Source organism: Hirundo rustica, chromosome 4, assembly GCF_015227805.2.
Source record: "Hirundo rustica isolate bHirRus1 chromosome 4, bHirRus1.pri.v3, whole genome shotgun sequence".
NCBI classification, from domain to species: Eukaryota; Metazoa; Chordata; class Aves; order Passeriformes; family Hirundinidae; genus Hirundo; species Hirundo rustica.
The window spans coordinates 9129936-9151643 of record NC_053453.1 but is presented as its reverse complement, the minus strand read 5'-3'; the positions used below and the strand labels follow the sequence as shown (position 1 = coordinate 9151643).

Sequence of the window (21708 nt, the reverse complement as noted above, 5' to 3'; positions counted from 1 at the left end):
ACATATGAAATGTGTAATTTTTACACATTCATTAAGTCATTTTAACAATTTAAAAATAGGTAGATAATAAAAATCTGTTTATTGGAATTTATCGGTTTGCTTGTTTAGTCAGGTTATTACTTTTAAACAAATTTAAAATTGGGGTTGGAATATTACTTAAGTGCTTAGCCTGGGCTGATATTAGCATGTCTTGAGAACTGAACTTTGCCTTATCTTCCCAGGACAAAAAAAAAAAAAAAAAAAAAGGACTCCTAATTTCAAAAAATTAAATTTTTGTTTACTACAAATAACCACTTATGTGGTCAAGCAGATTTAATTTTCCATCTGGGAAAATATCTAGAATTATACCTGGTTTTAATGTCTATACACTGTGCAAGGTAAATAGAGAAAAAGATTCCATTTCTTTAGCAAACAGAGCCTGTTTCTCTTGGCAGTATCACCATTCAAAATCTTGATACAGGTTCACAGTTAATTATTTTTCAGCTTTCAGTAAGTGAGAATGAAGTTTGAGATATCTTTGAACTAAATTCTTCCAGACTTCAAAAGACATTTTTCTTGTCATCAGAGTTTTGACTTTAGAATAATACTGCACCAAGGAGCATTAACTACGTGTTTCCAGCTCCTGGAAATGACCTAATTAGTAAATTAAAAACAAAATCATACCAAAGCTTCATGCCATCAGAACTCAAGAGAAATCTGTAGTTCAGTGTACAGGCTCATTGTCCCATTCATGCATACAAAAAACAAAATAATAAATTGGAAGACAGCACACTTTACCTGGCATTTTGGACAACCATGACTTGTCTGCATATCCAGAATATACAGAGTTAGGAACACAGAGGAAGCAGTGTAAGAGAAAATGAGAACAATAATGAAAGAAAACATGAATAATGGGTAGTTTCTAGTATCAGAATCAAATGAAATAGAGGCATTAGGAAGAAGAAGTCTAGCATGGACTGAACTACAAATAAAAGTTATCCAGCAGCAACCCACATTTCTCCTTTCAGAAGCAAGTTGGGGACTTTTAAGAAGCTCTTCGTTTTCATTATTCCCTAAAGGCCCAAGTTACATGCAAAACCCTAACAGTGTCATGTTTTAAAATAACAAACCCAAACAAAACTAAAATCCAACTCTACATAACTTGGCAGCAACTTTAAACTGATATGTTATTCGATGAACATGTCTTTAGCTCAAAGTCTTATTTCTACATCAGTGATTATACCTGCAAAATTCCCACTAAGATTGATTTGGCAAATATTTTTCAAGAGTCTTAGGTGCATTTAAAAACTTCTCAAGCATTAGCACGTTCATTCAGTAATTGTTTTGGGCCCAGTGCTACTGAACAATATTGAATACTGTATAGCTGAATTAGCAAGCCACAAAAGAAAATGAGTGGCTTTATTTGTACCATTCACGCATTTAGTGGTGCTTGCCCATATGCCAAAGGGTGAACTGTGACCTAAGCCTCCTCTTTCCTGTTACAGTAGAACAGAGATATAGATTTTAGTTTGCATTGTACTATCCCTAAGAGTAATGACTATCCTAAGAGTCATTTAGTATAAATATTACACAAGCAGGGGAGTTTGCAGGAACCTGTCTTTGCAATATAGAGTCTGATCCATCAGCTTCATTTTAGATATACCTATCGTGTCTCTGAAGTCAGCAGCATTATTTTAACCATGTATTCATATGAATTCTCCACATACATATGACATTCTGTAACCTCAGGACCAAAAAATTAGTTACAATATTGCTGATACAGAAACATCTTTTAAAGGAAGTGATAATGAGCTATTTGTAATTACAGAGTCAAAAAATCAATGAACTGTGAAAAAGTGACTTTTATTGTCATTAGATACAAAATTAGTGGTATTTCTAAAACCATTTCTTCACTGGTAGAAAAAAAAAAAAAAGCTACATAAAATACAAATGGAGAGATTTTTTTTATGGCCAGTATTACTTGGTTTTTGTATTATACTGCAACTTTAAATCTATCTCAGGTATTTTAATTTTGCTGATTTGCAAATCAATCCTAAATTCAGATTGTCTTGAGCTGAATCAACCATTTATTCCATGCTTAACTTAACCTGCAGCTTTCTATATTACAGAAAAAATTGCATCTATTTAGTACATTTCCACTGAGATTTTTGTTATATTAAATATTTTTACATGTATTGTAATTTTTAAAAGGAAACATGAAAAAACCCTCATATATCTACAGTAATGATCATAAAGTTCCTAAGACCATTACAAAGTATGTATATTCTCCTGGGAACAGGATCTGAGTCTGTATAAAAAATCCACCCTTTCTGCTGGTGTTACACCTGGATTTTCTATAGCAATAACTCTTAGTTCTGTTTATTAATGCTATACAGCAAAACTAAACCAAAAGAAAATTCAGGTTAAATTTTGTCCTACACTTACCCTCTCCCTGGAAGAAGATAAACTTTAACAAAGGGGTCCGAATAACCATTGTTGTCTCTGGGAGCAAGGTTTCTTGCCTGAAGGATGTGGATGATAAGGTTGCCAAGGTGTTTGTCATAGTTGATTTGTAGCTAGTGAATGCATTAAAACACAGTAGGGTTATTTGTTACTTTTACTTTCTGAGTCATTCAATATCTCCTAAACCCTTTGAATAAAATGAGTTTTAGACTTCTATGTTCCCTCCAAATAAACACATTTCAGAAGTTTCTGTCTCTCTCTCCTGACTAGAACGAGAGGCTAGATCACTGGACCATAGGAAAAAGGGAAACACCCATATTCCAATCAGAAAAAAGCAAAGGAAATTCAAACCCCTTATATTATTGTGAACAACAGCCAGTTTATTGAGTGTTAATTACACACATCCTATCCACCTGGAGGCCAAGTCTGGCAAGGATGCTATAATACTATGGAAAGAGTCTTAGTACTAACATGGGAGAGAGAAGTTTATCATCGGGGAAAAAAACTCCCCAGAAATCTATAGGAAGTTCAGCTTCGGTTGTTCTGCTGTTCTCTTTTTGAGTGTTTTAAAAAGCCAAAGTCAATTTACCTAAGGGATAACCATAAACTTGGTATGGCATGGAAATAAACACACTGCACTATAAGAAATCCACAGCAGTTCTTGCTTCCATGTAAACGGACTGGGAATTTCTAAGGAAAACCACAATTAATAGCCAAAGATTAAGGATTAGAATGAATTTAACTATCCTTTTAGTCCCTTTGGGAACAGGAGCATTTTCCATTCTTCTGGTTGTATTTCATAATCCAACATTAAATACGGGTGCAAAAATCAAGCACTGACTTAAATTAGTGACATTTTAAGGGTTGAATTTAAGAGTTGAATAAGTAATAAGTTGATGGAGATATTTTTCTGCAAACTTATTTCACAGAAAAACACAGCCAATATCAACACCAATTTACCTATTTACATATACAATACAATAACAATTTACATATTTACCTGTATTTCTCCAGTAATTGGGTGGGAAGCAGATTTTGTCATTTCCGTGGGCTGCTAGGTAAAAAATACATAAGTTCAAAGTTAACTTTTTTAACAGTTGTGGTTTATACTGCTGTATTGCTACAAATTTTTAAAAACCTGTCTCCAGTTGTTACAGTTAAAACTAATGGTTATGTATTTCAACAGCACTTAAAGTCCAGCCCAGCCATTTTGATCAGCCTTTATGCAGGTACAGAATCAAAAAACTTCAACACCAAATCTTTAGTCTGGGCAAACAAGGAGGCATGGGGAGGAAAAACCATGTAGCATTAACCTTGCCAAACAAACATGAATGCTGCCAAGAGGAGGAAAGGACCATGTCAAGTAAGCTATATTTCTGTCAATATGAGAAAGGCAGAGAGAGGCAAAAGTTACACTAATTGAAACTGAGTTCAGGTGAAAGTGGGTAGAAAGAGTGGAAATGGTACTAAAACTAAGTGATGTGTATCAGTGAATTACACAATTGCAAGCCACCTCATATAATGTCTTTTACTTTATTCAGTGTTTTCTGATAGTCAATTCAGCTACAACACTTTACCTTCAAAATTCTCCCCACACCTTCTGTGACACGAAATTTAAATTTTCTGTCTTCACTTTCCTCTCTCCTTTATCATTAAACTTGTCTAGGTTTTTTGACAAAAAAAGCAAAGAAATCCTTAATGTTTCTCTCTGCCTTTTTTTTTCTCCTGTTTGTTGGTGGAAAATAATCACTTGATTAGAATCCTGAACTCACAAAAATACGCTGTTCTGTTAAATGTTGGTGGCCTCAAGCCACTCTGGACCAGCCTCTAATCTACAAGCCATCAGTCAAGCAAGAAAGTTCTACTTCAGTAGTAGGATTTGAACCTTTTTGCATTCTCTCCATATCTGCTTCCTTGGTTGATGCAGCAGAAAACGAAGGGTGCCAATAAGGACACACTTGGCTGATCTCTGGAGACTGGTCTGGAACCCGTCATTTCCTATTCCTCCAGATGTGAGCAGCTGCCTGACATTATTCCATGTAATTTGTATTTCTATCACTTTCTGAGAAGAATAAAACCCACCTGCCTCTTCTGTGCTGCCCTACACTCCAAGAAAACCCTTCAGGGCTCTTTTAGGATGTTGGACATCCACTGCTTTAAATTAGGCAAATGAAGTGCCCACTTTTCCTGCACCACAGCATGAAGTTAAGGTGATGCAATGCTCTTTTCAGGTTTGTGTTGAAGAAACATCCTCTCAATCAGACAACTCTACAGATGACAACTACTGAGGAAAATCCCAGCTAAACACTATCCCAGTGAAAACACAGGAGAAAACTAGTCCAAATCTGCCTGTTATATGGATATATTTACTGTCTTGTGTTGTGCCTTATTGTTTGGCTTACTGCTTTACCTTGCCTTCCAGATGTGTTTCTTTATAAGCACAAGCTTTACCAGAAAAAACAAAAAACAAAAAAACCAAAAAAACCCCAAAAAACAAAACAAACAAACAAAAAAAAAAAAAAAAACAAAACAAAACAAAACCAACCAACCAACCAAACAAACCCCAAAAAACACACCCAAAAAACAAAACCAAATCAAACTTAATTTCTCTATAAATGCATTTGCATCTGAAAAATAATTCTCATGAAAAATTTTATAATCAGCTTATCTTGGTAGCTTATAAACCTTTTAAAGATGTTTAATCCACCCAACAGCTAAAAGAAGTCATCAGTAGTCTATAAAATGTTCTGAATCTGAAATGAAATTTTAGATTGATAGCAAAATGCTCCTAAAACTTCTTAGATCCTTGACAAGACTATTCAGAGAGTGAATTTCACTTTTTTCGCCAAAGACAGGGAGCTACCTGAGCATCATGCAGTTTTTCAAAGTAGGGCATTAATGGTTTATATTGCTCATACTTTACCTCTACAAATGGATTTTATTATACTTAATAGTTCTGACCTTAGGCTGTACTAGCACTGACAATACTGACTACACCAAAAATAACATCGAGCTAGCTTTGCTGTGGCTACAAAATCACTGCCAGATAGTCTAAATGCTCTCATTTTTCATGAGCTGGAATAGCAAGAATAATGAGTTTGTTCACTCCAAATGTCGTGGAATATAGAATGTATGAGTGTGGATAATGTAGGAGTTCACAGAGAAGGGAATGGGCATGATGAGCTTGTGTTGAGACTTCCAAAGGTGGTTAAGGTGTAGTTTGTAGAGTCGGGTCTGTAAAAATAAATGTGCCCTTTTATGTTTCTATATCATTGTTGAATCTCTGTATCATTTACAAGGCTGTGATTCAATACATTAAATATTCTGGTTTCTCTGATGTCAGCAGATCTAAAACTGATCCTAAAGAATTATCTATGTATTTCAAAGAAACACAAATAATTTAGGCTGAAAGAGACCTCTGAACATCTGACCCCCAGCTCAGAGCTGGGCCAGTTTTGAAGCTGGTTCCGTATCTCTGAGAGGTAGTGATGCTAATATGTTTCTTTCTTTATTGCGGCTTCAGTGAGGCTTAATTTGTAAAGACGAAAAGCATTTCACAGCTGACTTTTTTAGGAGCTAAATGATCTGAGGATTTAGAACAAAAAGCAATCCATTCTTCATATTAAATGTTTCTAAGGTTGTTTATATCCTGGATGTAATCTGCACCATAGAAAGATCGTGTACTTACACTACAAAAGAAAGAGGTTTGCACAAGATATTGTCAGATCAAGGCTTCCAAGGGTTAAATACCTTCTTTGTTGGCTAATCTAATTTCAGTCTAATTACTTTTTATACTCTTGCATGCACTCACACACCCCGTGTAAGAGATGGAGCATTGTAATGTCATCACACCTGCTCAAGCAGGTTGTGATGACCATGAGGTGAAATTAATTAATGCCAGGCTTCGATGCACTATGAACTATCACCCTCTTTAGTAACATTAAATATAAGAAAATTAGCACTGCAGAATATGGCAGAGACAATGGCATTTCTAGGGTATATATTCTATTCAAAAACATTTTAAAAATACTTGCTAAAAATAAAAACAATTGCAAAAACAGCCAGGCAGTTTGGATATTTAGTCTGTTATGATACTTTGGCAAGGCTGCCTAGAAATGCTGTCAGCCTAAGGCAAAGAGCAGTTCCAGAAAGGATGAGCTTTCTCTTCTAACGGAGCTCAACAACATTATAAACTTGGCCTGAAGTCAATGAACAGAAACTATACAAGTCAACAAGAGCTATGCTTGTTATGAAAGAAATGCCTCTCAACATGATTTTCACAAATAAGCAAAGAATATTTTAAAAATTTACCTGACTAGTTCTGACTTTTGCATCTCTTACATAAAGACATTAGTTCTAATAATTTTTGTTTCATCTTTATAAGCCTACAGCTGAATTTTCATAAAAGAATCCTAAATCCTCTGTGAAGCAGGAAATTAAATTTATGCATCCAATTTTAGGTGACCTGCTACAGTGCCAAAGCTGGGAACTCAGTCTCCGCAAGTGGACAGAAAGGGGCACCTATCCAGGATAGACTGCACAGCAAGAATTTTTGGATCTCCATACTCCATGAACTTAGGAGTGTGATTCTACATCTCAGTGTAGATGATGGCATGTGTACTAAGAGCCCTGTTCTCTGCATGCAGTGCCTGCACTGTGATGGCAGGTTTTCCCTCTCAGTCTCAGGAAGTATATTATTCTCAGTGGCAAAAATCATACACATGGCAAACTAGTTAATATGTAAATATATACGATATCCAGAGTATGCTGTAGTGAATCTAACTACACTTCACCTAAGGATTAAGCAATTCTGCCGCAACCCTGAAGTTAGGTCCAGTAAATAGTGGCATATGGATTTAACTTCTGCATCACAAACCTGAATTAGCTGGAATAAAGTCTATGGGTATTGGGGCAAGACAGAATTACTATCCAAACCAAACTGACCAATAAATATCTTCCTAGTTTGTACTAAATTGCTGGATGAAAAAGATGCTTGTGTTTCCTCTCACATGAAAGTTACATTGGCATATCGAAGAACTGTCTGAAATGAGCAGATGCCATTTGCTGCTTCTGGTTTGTGCAGTACCTCACTCATCTGTTCAAATCACAGGCAAAGCTTCAACAGCACAAAAATACAAACATAACTGAAACCCAGTAGGAACCTGACAGTCCCAGAAAGGAATAAAGGTGCAGATTAATAAGTGTTTAGGAAGCACTTTGTTCACAATGTGAAGCATTGTAAGTGTGTCAGACCTGGTTATTCAGGATAGCAATCAGCACTCTTGCAAATTACTTAAGCAAATGTAGTCTTCACAGAACTGGGTTTCACTTCAGGTCCTGACTTTTTTGACACAAAATGCAAAAATGTGACAGATTACTTTATAACCTAGTTTTCAGTTTTGACTGTGAAAAAATGCTACTGAATTCCCACTCTTCCCTTTTTAGGTGCGTGGATGCACAAGAAGAACTTCAGCTGAGAAATGGACAGGATGTGGCAAAAAAAAGGAAAAATTATGCTTGGCAAATTCACAGGAATTAGCTAGTGACAAAACACATTTTAATGCTAAATTTTGGTTTTGATCTTTCCCTGGCTTTCAGAGACTCACTTACTTACTGCTATGATTATTCATATCTTGTAGCACTTTAAGCAGTAGTTTCATAGAGAGAGGGGAATTATGTTGTTAGTACTATCAGTTTCTTTAGTGGGAAGAGTACCTCACCGCCACTAAGGATACACTTAAAAAGCAAATGCATCAAAGACTGTGAAGGGCAGTTATTTTGTTTAAAAATAATAATAGTAAGTAAAAAAAAAAAAAAAAAAAAAAAAGAGGGGGATAAAGCTTATGGGTAAACCACGTAATCTTTCTTTATGTCCAGATTCAATATCTTAACAGTAATATTCATTGTTATCCAGGAAATGAGTTTTCCAAGATGTGCTGGGATTTCTTGCTACTAAAGAAGATAAACAGGAAGTTTCTTTCTGTCATCAAAATGTTCTTGCTCCATAACTTGGAAATTTCTTACCTTGCTGCTGTGCCGCTTTTTGCTCACTGAGGGAGAACCAGGCTGACCAGGGCTAGGAACAGCACTGGAGGTGGCAGAAGTGGCTCCAGAGTGCACATGAGATCCCTTTTCCGCTCCTGAAGAAGCGACCAGAGGCGACTGCTGTAGAGAAACCTTTTGGAGCTCTGCAGCCAGCTGCTTGGGATCAACCCCTGGGGACTTCGCTTTATCTACTGGATTAAAGAAAGAAAGTTTTGTATTGATAACTGACAGCACATCCAAATCCATCTTGCCATGGTACAGGGACAGCATAAGGATTGTTATCCATACAAATTTTCATGTCATCCCTCAGTATACTTTGAAGATGCAAAAGGCATCCTATGAAAAATAATCATCTCATCCAAAAAGGCATCCTATGAAAAATAATCATCTCACCCACAATATCAACATTCCAATTCCAATCTTTCTGTGTTAGTGCTACTTCCTCGCACTCTTTACCTAAAAAGCTTTCTGAGGAAGTATTTCTAGGGGAAGAAAAATGGGTTTTGCTGGTCATGTTGAATCAAAATGAAGCAAATCACAATTTTAAATATGCATCTGGGTTATCATTCATTGTTTGAAACTGGTCCAGTTTCACTAAGTATCTGAACTTTCTTGTACAAAGTTTAAATCTCATTTTAACTTTTTAAAATCAACTGGACATTGAACAGAATTGCTTATGAGATAATTTATGCAAAAAATATAGAGAAAAAAAGCCTCAATAATTTACTACTACAAATTAATCAAAGAAGAAAAACTGTAAACAAAGAAAGCTAAATGCCCTGATTCATCTTTCCTTATTACTTACACCTTTGTGAGGCATCTGTAGTTGGAATCTGCTTGCCCTCCCTGCTGCCCAGGAATGAGTGGGAGGAATTTACCCTTGCAAGACAGCAATTTCCATTTAACATAGAAATGAAGTCAAGTAGGTTTCATATATGCTAGACTGAATAGGATTAAAAGGATGATAGGCACAGCTTGGTTCCCAGGTTCTCAGAAGTATGAGAGATTTAAAACAAGACTTTAGCCTTATCCTGCCTGCTTGGCTAATTCATTTTTTCCTTCAGAGATAATGGAGATTGCTCCTTTCTAAAGCACAGTCTGCCAAACCTCAGAGGAAATGGCAAGAACTCTGCAGAGTTGTTCCAGCTTAGAAACCACAAGAAAATTGCCAGGCTAGGAGGAAGCATGCCTGCAAGGATGGAACAATATTATTTTATTTCTGTTTCTTCTCATTTTGAGATTTCTTCATTAATAAAAAACTGTTTTATTCTAGTTTTTGACCTTTCCAAAACTGATTTCAGTGTCTTTCAACACCTTTGGTGGTGTTGATCTGCTCACAAATTAAAAAAATGTGGGTAGCTTGGCTTCAAAGCTCTGCCATACTTAGTCTTTGCATTCAATTATTATCAATAAAATCAATTTTCAGCTAAAGGTAGCTTGATGGTAAGTATATTAATAGCTAGGAAATTTTACATGGTAAGAAAATGGAGAATTCAATCCAGGTAATTTAGGTACCAATTAATAAAAGAGCAGCCACAAGACCACAGAACCCAGAGCAGACCCATGGAATGGCGAGTGAAGCAATCCTAATCTGCACTGAGCTTGCTGAGGGGCTGCATTACTCTTAATATTCTGGATGTTGATTCAAAGTTAGCTTAGATATGACTGATACAATTACTGAAGCCTGCAGTTGTGGTATTGATTGAACAGCAGGAAATCCCCCCTCAAAGCACTGCCATCTTAGAAGTCACATAACAAAACTGACTAGTTGCTATTGCATCCCTGTATCCAGTAAACACTCTCTTTTTCATCGCTCACAGCAGACCACAAACCTTGCATTAAGCTTACAGGTGTTTTCATTGAGGTCTTTTCCAGCACTGATAAATCTGTGGTTCTATGAACACAGGCCTTAGGACCTGTGTTTTATCTGGACTTGCTGCAGTTTTCTGGGAGCTTTGTTTTAGCCTCTAGGGCTGCAACAGCAACTGCCTAATGACAGGATGCTGCAACCTAAATTTGTCTGAGTTACACTTCATCTTGTATAGTGGTGTGGTATAGTGCCCATTCTTGATTATCTTGATATAGAAAAGGACAGCTGTAATCTCATTGTGCAGACTGAAGTATTTATGACTCCAGATTAACAATGCAGTTTAAGGGAGCAGAGGCCTGGGGTAACAGCAGAGTGCTGCAAGGTTTGGACACAGGATGGCAGATGAGGCCCTGGGGACACCAGCAGCTCACTGGACAGGTACTGACACAGGTGCAAACCCAGGGGCTGGGCAAAGTAAACTTTAGGGCCAACAGAAGGAAAAGGGACAACAATATATCCCATGTAAAACAGTCAGTATTCAGCACTCCCAGGTCCTTCTACTCTGGGCAGCTTTCCAGCCACTCTGCCCCCTGCCTGGGGTTGTTGTGACCCAGGTGCAGGACCTGACATTTTGTCTCGTTGAATCTCATGCAATTGGCCTTGGCCCATCAATCCAGCCTGCCCAGATTCCTCTGCAGAGCCTTCCTACCCTCCAGCAGATCAACACTCCTGCCCAAATTGGTGTTGTCTGCAAACTCATTGAGGGTGGGCTCGATCCTCTTGTCTTGACTTTTTATATAAGGCATGGTCCCCTTTCTACCCATGGCAATATTTGAGATGCTAAACAGAACTCACAATACTAACATCCTAGCTTATATCACATCCAGTTTTCAGTTGCTATCCAGTCCTACAGTCTCAAAGCAACTTTGTCTCTCACCTGCCCTTACTGGCTCATGCAGCTCCAGGTGCTGGGGATTCTCAGAGTCCGAGAGCATGTTCAGGTCCCTAAAGAAAGCAATTAGAAGCCTGAGACAAAAGAAACTCTTTCCTCATACCCTCATTATTGTATTAAGTAGGTAAATGAATAGTGGTTCATGACAGAAAGCAGCTCCCAAGCATGGTCCCTTCTTAGCTGATATATATTTGCAATGCTGTTAAAGAGCTGAGAAGAAAAGCTTCTTTTAAGGTGAAATCTTTAATGGATTTAATGCAAGTGTATGCATTTCTCATGATGCTTAAATGACTTTCAACTAAAGAATACTGATTTCACTAAAAGTCAAGTTATTACTAAATCACCTTCTTTTTCTAACACCAGTAAATTCAGTGAACTGTATGTTTGTCATGAGAGGAGATTGTGGCCTGACAATGGAGTTTTCATTGTTTATAAAAGCATAATTACTAGCATCTGTTTCAGTTTATCTCTCCTGACTTCAAGAGAAAAACAGAACAAAAAGATCTTCCACAGTCACAGTGAACTCTTGCTTATTATTACATTGATGCTTTGTGCTAGCAAAGGTTCCACCTTAATAACTGTAAATTAAAATATATATATATTATTTAAAAAAAAAAAAAAAAAAGCCATGAAAAGCCAAAAAGAAATGGAAACAGAAAGATGGGGAAAAACTCACAGTCTTACACATATTTCTGCTTCCCCACTCTGCTGAATAATAATGCTCTGGACCTCTTCATAAGTTTTCCCAGTCAAGGGGATGCCATTCCATTCCAGCACCTGCATTCCTAGAGAAGGCAAAACAGCAAGAGGTCAAGGGCCCAGATTTTGACAAAGGTATTCTTGCCTTGCTTTGACAAGACAATTTGATGTGACATTCAGTGAATATTGTTCAAATGGTACAAGACATTAGCAAAGCCCTTTCACTTCACACAGATTAGACTGCTGAATGTTACTGTCCCTTCAGTTATAACTTACCTGCTGAAATAAGACGGATTCATTCTCTCTGATGCAAAAAATGCATGCACTCTCCACAGTGTGGGTTGCATGATATAATTTTTTTTTCCAATATCAAAAACATGCACACCTACCAGCATGGCAAGAAACCAAAACATTTTATATATCAGACATTTCCTGGCCAGGCATGGCTTTGGAAGATAACCGTTTCCTGCAGAGACAAATTGCGGCTAAGAAGCTGAGCCTCAAAATGGAATTACTTTGTGAATCTGATTAGATAACTTAAATACATTTTCTTTACTTTGTCACTTACAAAAATACAAAAAAGTGAAGGCTGTTGGACTAATTTTAATGAAAAAAGTGTACCTCCACATTTCAAACATTAGCCCAATTTTTTTCTTCCATATATTTTCTCATAAAAAATTGACAAAACAGATGAATATACTTAATTGTGGAGGATATAAACAGAACTATATTAATCAGTCTGAAAAATACTGAATACTGATCTAATCTGCTGTGTCTTCCAAGTGTCCCAGGATGGAGTCAGGAGACTCAGTGTGGTTCAACGTATCTATAGAAGGAAGTTTTAGGCTCAGTATTTGCATAGCCAATCTCTATAAATCATGAGAGGTATATTCTGATAAGACGAGAAATCTTTTCATTAAGGTGAAATGCTTACACAAAGCAAAGCCTAGATTCATATCTGGGATTTGCAACTGAGGTTCTGAGAACTATGTTTATGGTTTGAATTAATTAGTCATAAGGAGGACTCCAAACAGATTATCTTCTCACCAATGTACAAGTGTCAAAATCCAAGCCTCTGGCTCCAGTGGGGGAAAAAAAAAAGCTTAATGGACAAGATACTGAATTATTAATAGTTCACTAAAAGCAATGCATTACAAAATATCTGAAAACCACATCACCCACACAGCAAAGAAAACCACAAACACTTAGCTTGCGACCACTTACACAGATAAAACCAAGTCTTCACCTGGGTCATATTTTAATCTCAAAATCCTGTGCTGTTGCAGATAACAAATGGGAAAAAATAATGAAGTGAAATGTGGAGATAAACTCATAGAAAAGCATGCTACTAAATAAAATATAATTTAAAAAAGACATGGAATAAATCAGACTAAATTATTTGACAATGAAAGAATATGAGAAATAAACATACATCATCCATATGATTCCATGAATTAGGAGTTGAAATATCAGAATTACTCATAACTGTTGGCAGCCAGAATTTATCATTTTGTTTGTAGAAGTTTACAGGAAAAAAAACTGTGCAGAATGATTAAAAAGTGATGCTGGGATGGCAGTAAAGCCAGCTGCCTAATGTCAAAATAGGTTTTGCTTTTCGTAAATTTTAGCCCCTTTCATTTACCAGCCATGTCTCAAAAACATGATCTTGCTTTTGCTTCTTAAAGCAGATCTGATTTTAAACTCAGTTCCTCTGGAATAGAACAACAGTAATTATGAGAAAATTCATTTCCCCCTGATTTTCAGTCATACAAATACAACAGCATGAGCTTAGTCTTTAGGCTTCTAGAAAGGAAGGAACAGAATTTATTTTTGTCTTTCTTTTTTAATGTGTGCCCTTATAATGCTACCATGGCAGAGGATGTAATGCATGGCATTATGAACCTCATGGTTAAGACAAGTAAAAACACAACTTCCATGTAGTAGCAAGGAACAAGAACAAAAGTTGAAAAATTCAGATATTTGAGAGAGCAGTTAGCATCCTTTTATTAAAAAAAAAAAAAAAAAAAAAAAAAAAAAAAAAAAAAAAAAAAGTTTTATTGACAAAATACTTTGAACTACTTGAGCTACTGTCTCTTGAATTTATCACAGCTTGCTGGTGTGGCTTCAGAAGAAAATTTACCAAGACAGCAGTAAGGCTAACATCAACAACTCACTTTAATTTAAAAGACTAGCAGGAACATCTTAGCTGAGCACCACTGCAGTGCCAGGATTTGGAAACCAAGTCTGATTTCCACTGGTGAGAGTTTCAACAGTGAGTGCAACTGCACTGAAGTCACTCACTTGGTCAGAAGGGCCACGCATGCATGAACAAAGCAACAAACTGAAAGGAAATGGAATTTTAACAGCCTTAGCTACTACAGAGATCCATTTAGGCTGTCAGTACAGGGGTATTTTCTTTTTATTGTGTGCCTTGTGGATCCATGAGTGTTTAAAATCAAGCAATTTAAACATGACTGAACTGATCAAGCTGATAGCCCTGGGATCAAAGAAAAAAAAAAAAAAAGGCAAGAAGCGGATTTCTCTTTTCTCAGCATGTAACTTATATGCAAATTTTTGTTAAAAAACAAAAAAAAGGATAGTGTTACATAGAAAACCTTTAGAAGGAATGCAAGTCTAATTAGCAAAAAGAGAAAAAAGCATTAAGAAGTCACAAGAGACTTGTGATAATTTTTTTTTTCCTCAAATCAATCACATTCTGTCACTGGTCTTTGGTTGTCAGGACATGATAGTCACATTTCTAAAACTTTGTATGCTTCAAGCACCAGTTCAGTAGGTAAAAAAATCCAAAAAATAAGAAGATGAGAAAACATTCATTGCTCCATGGAAATTCTGCTTACTGTGGAAGTATTAGTAATTGTCCTGATAATCAAAAACATAATTTCTTCTAGTATCTTTTTTTCATTATTATTTTATTGGGTGAACAACTTATTTTTAGCAATATCAGCTCCCACACACTCAGTAAATATATCTTTCATTTCATGTCCCTGTTTAAGTGAATGTGGTTGTAGATATAACATTTCTATTCATAAAACAGCATAAAACAAATGATAAAATATGCAGATAGAATAGGTCTTCGTATTAGAGTTTATGTCAACTGGGAGGAGCAATATTTATCTCAGTTTTCACCCATCTTATATGATTTCTAATATTTCCTTTCCTCTTCAGACTCATCTTTCAGACATAAGCTAGCTGCATGATTAAAGTTGAAATTGAAAGGAATCTGAAAATCATCCAGTGATTTGATTTCTCTAAATATGAGTCTTGACATAGTTGATTCAAATACAGAAATATTAAACTGAACCACTGAAGATCTCTTGAATTTTATTCCCCTTTGTAACATAATGTACAGTATTACAAAGTTAATCTCAGTCACTTTGAATACACTATTATACTGCAGTGTCCCTTATATTCAGTATACCCAAGGCACCCAAGAAGTGGAAAAAACTGTTGTCTGCTGTATCATTTAGAGTCTAAAATTATTTCCAACTCTACTTGGTGTATAAGTGTACAAAACTTATTAGTTTTCCATTAACTTTAAAGTCTCAGAACTGCTGTCCTACTGAAATTTAAAAATATCTAAATATTAAAATCTTAGAATACAACCTCTGATTTTAGTTGCACCATAGTTATACCCCCAGATTGCTGGGGTTCATTCTCTGCTTCTTCATAGTTTGTGTTGTTTATTCTTATGCATATTAAGCAAGTCAGTTTGAATTGCATTTTTCACTGATCTAATGCTCACAGAGCAAAATGAAAATGGACTCTACAGACTAGCATCTTCAATCAGAAAATGTGAATATTAATACCTTTCTATGTCATGTAAGAATTAAAATTCAGAAACATTATTTTGAAATCCGAGAAAGTGCTATAAATGTTAAATGTGCACTTGGTATAAGGAAAAACAATATAAGCTTTCAGTCTGACATTCAACACTAAATTACTTTATGGTCTATGCCCTCCAGTTATTTTGCTTTTATTTCTAAACCTTTTTGATGGTTCAAAATAGGTTGATGAAAGTCAATGTGTTAATGTATTTCCCCAAAGTGCTGGGCATGAATCACACCAAAACTCATTATTTTCTGTGGACACCTTAACTTCCTCTTCCATTTGTCATTCACACTCAGGCTGAACATTTTCCGCTTACTACAATAATTATTCTATAAACAACATTCACGATTCTTAAGAGGGGATATGTTATTCATCGAGTTAAAAAAAAGTATATAATGGGCCCTCCTATGCCTCATGGCTGATATACTACTATAAAATGACATTTATAAAAGTATGGCCAGAGCAAATCAACCTTGTCTTTGAGGTGTACTTGGCATTTTTCAGCAGTCATACACCCCACCACTGCCTGCAGATTTAGATACATACTGACACATGATTCCATAGGTCACCCTTCAGTCTGAGCTATGCTAGAGCAACAAGTAATGATCTGCTCGTATTTGTGTGACCTAATTGAAGTTCTGACAAATTAAATGAAGCTTGGAGCTACTGTTTATGAAAATAAGTATGAAATAAATTATAAGTTTATAGTGCTTTCACCATTACTATATCCTCAAAGATTAGTTTAGTTCCAGAAAGATGATCAGTCATAACATGCTGAATAAAATGTTGTGGTGCACTGTAATTATTCAGTTTTTAGAAAAAACAGTGGTGTTTTTTCTAAAACAGCAGCTTTGTGTTCATTGAAGCTATAGGGCAGAGTTTATTTACTTTATTTTCAGTAACATCATTTTGCCAGAGAAATGAGCTTCCTGTAAAATGCTGTAATCGACTTGAAAGTCTTAAACATTTAATTATTAGGCTTTGCTCAACCCCTCCCCCCCCCTACTTCTAAAAGCAGTTTACTATTAATTCAGACTTTTTAAAATAATGTAATAATATATAGTAGAATGAAAAAGTCTGTTAATTACAAGTCACCTTAAGATTCACCTAAACATTAGTGAACAATGAGGGTTCAGGAAATTCCCTTTGCTGTCTCTTTCACGAAATAGTAAATAGCTAAAACAATTTTCCTGGGAGTTTAATCCAGATATGAATCTAGACTAGTATATCCCTGCCTGCATTATATATTTATATTTGTGGATTCCAAATTCAGTGAGGCTTATTTCAATTTCTTTTCTTTTGAGGAATAATTTTTTCTTCTTTACACAAATCCAGTCCTGTTAGTCTTACTTCTATCAGTTACTTCTGTGAATGGAGCAATATTTGGGTTTGAAATTTTCCTTTGCAGGGGCAAGAATCACATGCCATGAGATGCAAAAACCCAGTTCTTGTGGAAGTTACAGTATATGTCTAAAGAATCACTCTCTCTTTATTAGTTAGTTTCTATTCTGCCTAAGAATATAAATTATGAGAGCAAACATGCCAAACAAAGTACATATAAAACACCATTCTATTGTGGTCTCTATTGAGACCTCTCTCAAAGATTTTTCAATGGTCTTGGGAGTCTGAGGTCACTTGGTTTGTTCTGCCTACAGAAGAGGTGACTGAGGGGAGCTGCAATCATGGTCTACAGCTTCCTCCCAAGGGGAAGTGGAGGGGCAGGTACGGATCTCTCTGGTGACCAGTGATGGGACTGGAGCAAATGGCATGAAGCTCTGTCAGGGGAGTTAGGCTGGGTATTAGGAAAAGGAAAAGGCTTTTCATAGAAGTGATCACAGCAGAAGATTGCCAGGAGCACTTGGACAAGGCTCTCAGGCACGTGTGCGATGCACTGGACTGCCCTGTGCAGGGGCACGTATTGGACTCGATGATCCTGCTGGGCCCCTTCCAGCTCAGGATAGTCTATGATTACATTCTGTGATTCTGTGAATGCCATACGAATGGGAATTTACATATGAGGAACTCCCAGAAGAATTTTGCTGGAAGAAAAGAGTGATTCATGGCACATAGGTTAGCATGGCATCAAGTTCCTTACTCATTAAAATGCAGTTTCACAGGACACTTTGCTCAGGTAAGGAAAAGCAGCTTAAAAAAGACAAGGCAAAACCATACTTCAGCAAAGCACTGACTAAATCAAAGTGCAGCCCGAAACTATAAAAAGACTGGCAGGAAGATAAAGAACAGGGCAAAGACCCTGAGATAAGGAAAAAAGGACAAAGAGTAACCCAGCAACATTTTCCACTGTCTCACAGGGGTATGAGGTAGAGAAACAAATGATATCTGCTTCTGAAAGTGTGCAAAAGGCACATCTCTGAGACCATCACACAATTGTCATATTTCAAACTCAGAGGGTGAGAAGTGGACTCAGTAGTTGGCATCCCTTGCTCCCTGGACATACCACTTGCATATTCACATCCTGGTGCTTGGGAGAGAATAGGTGTATTTGAAAAGTAAGCAGAGAAAGAACTAATGGCAAAGAAAAGTTGTTCTTAAATGAGGGCCCCCAACATGGTGAGTCTCTTGGGGCTTTCCGAAGAGGCTGTCCTCACACAGCTCTGGAGGTCTAACCCTTGCTCAGTGAATTCCTTGCTGGTCTCCAGCAATGTCACCACTAAGGGACTACAGGGGCCAATTCAGAAAATAATGGAATTATTGGAATAATTTAAATACTGAAAGCATGCTAGGAATGAGCAAAGGCCATGATTATGCATCTCATGCCAATGTTGCTTAAGGTCATATAGAAACAAGAACAGAAATTTTTTGTGACTCACAGTGAGCAAACACCACTGTTTAAGCAAAAATGAGAATGGCTGAAGACCTTAAAATCCCAGTCTGTCACATGGAATAGAGTGAGATCTTCACTTGACGTGTTCTAATAGGAGTCGCTCTGTTGATAACCATCCTCTGTACTCTAGGAGTAATTTTACAGTCCTGACACTATGTGATTATTCAAATATAAAGTAAAATTTATTCACTATTATCTCATTTGTGAGAGTCATGTAACCTGAAAGCTAAGAAAAGTGAATACATATTTCTGGCCAGTGCTATGAAGTTCTCATCTCCTGTATGTATCTATTTTTCATTTAAAGAATATAATTTCCTTTTTATGAAAAGTCTTTTGGAAATTATTTTCTTCATAATACAGGATAAGGTAAATCCATGATATTATCTCTGAATCAACCTGTGTTCTAAATCAAGTTGAGCTATTTTTTTTTCTTGGAATGACTTTATTTAAATGAACATGTTTTATGTTTCTCTTGTAGAAGCTAAATGTATGCTTGTACAAATTCCTGGCACATACATGTTCATAGCTGTAGAAAGTATGCAGAAAAAAGATTTGTTTGATTTCTGGCTGGTTTCAACAGACCACAAGTGAAACCACAAGTGAACCACAAGTAAAAATGCATAGAATTTTTTTTTTAATTTAATTTTTTTAAAAATTCTTCATCTAGTTTTGAACTGACTTAGAACAATAAAGAACATGAAAAGCAGTATGTATGTCTGTAGGGAATAAAAACTGTCTTGCACACATGCATACAGGTTCTTTGGTTTTACCTTATTTTCAGCTTAGAGTCAATGCACCAATTTTTGGCTGTAAAAAGGTACGTGTCTTGCCTCAGTAGCTGTAGGAGTTTTGGGTAGTTAATGAATGAAGAGAGTCAGGTTCCTCCTAGTATGGCTCATCTCAACTGACACCTGTTCGGAATGAGAGGAATCACACACCTATGGTGTCCTTCTTCCACTTAGGGATAGAAAAAGAGCCCATAATACAAGGTGAGGTAAGATATTTACTTTTCAGACACCAAAAAATATGTGTGTTGATTCCTCCCTTTGACATCTAAAGTGATAAATCTGCCCTAGAAAATGGACTTTTTTTTTTTTTTCTTAGTTTAGCAAACTGACAGCTGTACTTTATCAACGAGAAGAAACTGAAAGATAGTGAACTTCAGGTGAAGAGAATTAATGGGGCACCACCAGAGACTGAGTTGTTAGCTGCTTCTGCTACAACCAGCCAGGTGAGCAGCACAAGCATACCTATTAGTCTCTTTGTGCCTCAGTTTCTTTATGTGTTAAAAGGCACAGTGGAAAGATAATGTTATTGTACATTAACTTTGCGATGTCCAAGTGACAAGTGCTATTGGTAAAGCTAAGTGCATTAGAAATATTACTAACAATACAGTTGTAGAGTTGTACTTCTGAAGTATTAAGGGCTGAGTATTAACTCTACAACATTTGTATCCCTGTAACTCATTCATAAAGGAATTTAGTGACAAATGTTAGGATTATTCAACTTTAAGAAGTACACGTTCCATATGTGCTAGAAAAAATGAGAGACACTAATAATTACCTGTTAGAACTAACTGTCATTTAAACAGAAAGTTAAAAACTGCAGGATTTCAGTTTTCAATAATTACTTGTTCTTCCAAGTTTAGTGATAAATGTAGGCACAAAGCTCATTTTTAGGAACATCTGATTAGCAACATTAATGATAGTCTAGTTTCAATGCTGGGTCCAGAGCAAGAAAGTTCCCTCATGATGCTAAGGCTGCTCAGCTCAGCCAAGGTCAGACATCCCTAAGCAGCCCTCCCTGGAAGCCCAAGCATTGGTCTTGCACAATCTGAGTTAGGAACTAAGAATCGAAGGAAAAAAAAAAAAAAAAAAAAAAAAAAAAAAAAAAATCTGATTTGGTTGAATGTGGTTTGAGAGTAGATTTTATGAGTAGAATCAGAGATATCTGATCAATCTAGGTATGAAAATTTGTGCATGGTCATACTTAAAAGTGCAGTTCAATTGGCTGTACTGGTTTTGATGTGATAGAGTGATCTCTTCCCACCTCACTGCAGGGGACTGAGAGAAAGGCAGTGTGGGGCATAGCTGCCTACCAGGGTAAAGCCACACTTATTGAACTGCAACATGAATTGGAGAAAGGAAAGTGAGCCCCTGCAGTGACTGTCATACAGCTCAGAATGGCCTATGATACACAACTAAAATAGTCTTAAAAATAAATAATATAAAATATTTAAATTTAATTTCAAATTAAATAATTTAAAATAATTAATATTGCCCTCACTACCTTAAAATGCAATTCTGTTGATATTCACACATCTTCAACATACTAGTTACTCTCAGCTGAATATTTTTTATTAATATCTCTTTATACAAATTTGATCTGCAGTACTTGTTCAAAGAAGTAGCATTATTCTTACAAACAGGTTCGTTTTCATAAATGTAGAATTAATGCATGACAAAATAGCATTGCAAATAAATGATGCAGGATTACACCCATAGCTTTGTCATTCTCTGTAGGGTTCTTTAAAAGAAATTTGAATGCACAATTACTGAAGTTATTCTGTGCATGCAAGATCGGATGGTGATTATCTGGCAGTTATACACCTAATCAACTTCCGCGAATACTCACACACAAACTGATTAGCAGCATCTGCTATTTCTTCTAATTATCTACACTAAAATAAGTGATCTCTTAGCAGCCAGTCCCTGTGTATTTATGTGTTTCTTACAATCACAATTAATGTACTGAATTCACCATGTAAGCACCCGGAAGACAAGCAAAACAAACTTATGCTACCACAGTCCTTGAGGGATAGCTATAGCTGTAGGAATGAAATTTGAACCACTCCAGGGAAAGTCATTACCTCATGGGAGAAGTTGCTGTTACCCCAAGCATGACAGCAAACACAAGAATGCCCTGCAAGGCCCTGCTTGCAGCTGATGTCCACCGAAAGGAGGACAGGGCTGGTAGCTCAGAGCTCACTTTCAAGCCTCCTGAAGGCACATGGGAGCTTTTCTACTGAAGAAACAGCATCAAAACTCATAAGGAATAAGACAGCCT

At 36.4% G+C, this 21708-nt stretch overlaps 1 protein-coding gene across 8 annotated transcripts in view; it reads right to left on the bottom strand.

Annotated features, from left to right (window-relative positions):
• Positions 1-21708, bottom strand: part of PCLO (piccolo presynaptic cytomatrix protein) — a 326032-nt gene that overhangs the window by 72386 nt on the left and 231938 nt on the right. For 5 of the 8 annotated variants that reach the window (XM_040061464.2, XM_040061465.2, XM_040061471.2 and 2 more), the window contains exons 11-16: positions 11926-12034; positions 11235-11302; positions 8467-8678; positions 3443-3496; positions 2425-2555; positions 778-804 (exon numbers count right to left, since the gene is read on the bottom strand). In XM_040061464.2, coding sequence (XP_039917398.1) covers positions 778-804; positions 2425-2555; positions 3443-3496; positions 8467-8678; positions 11235-11302; positions 11926-12034 — 601 coding nt within the window. The remainder of the gene's footprint in view (positions 1-777; positions 805-2424; positions 2556-3442; positions 3497-8466; positions 8679-11234; positions 11303-11925; positions 12035-21708) is intronic. The other 3 variants (XM_040061466.2, XM_040061470.2, XM_040061467.2) reach the window with 2 other exon arrangements.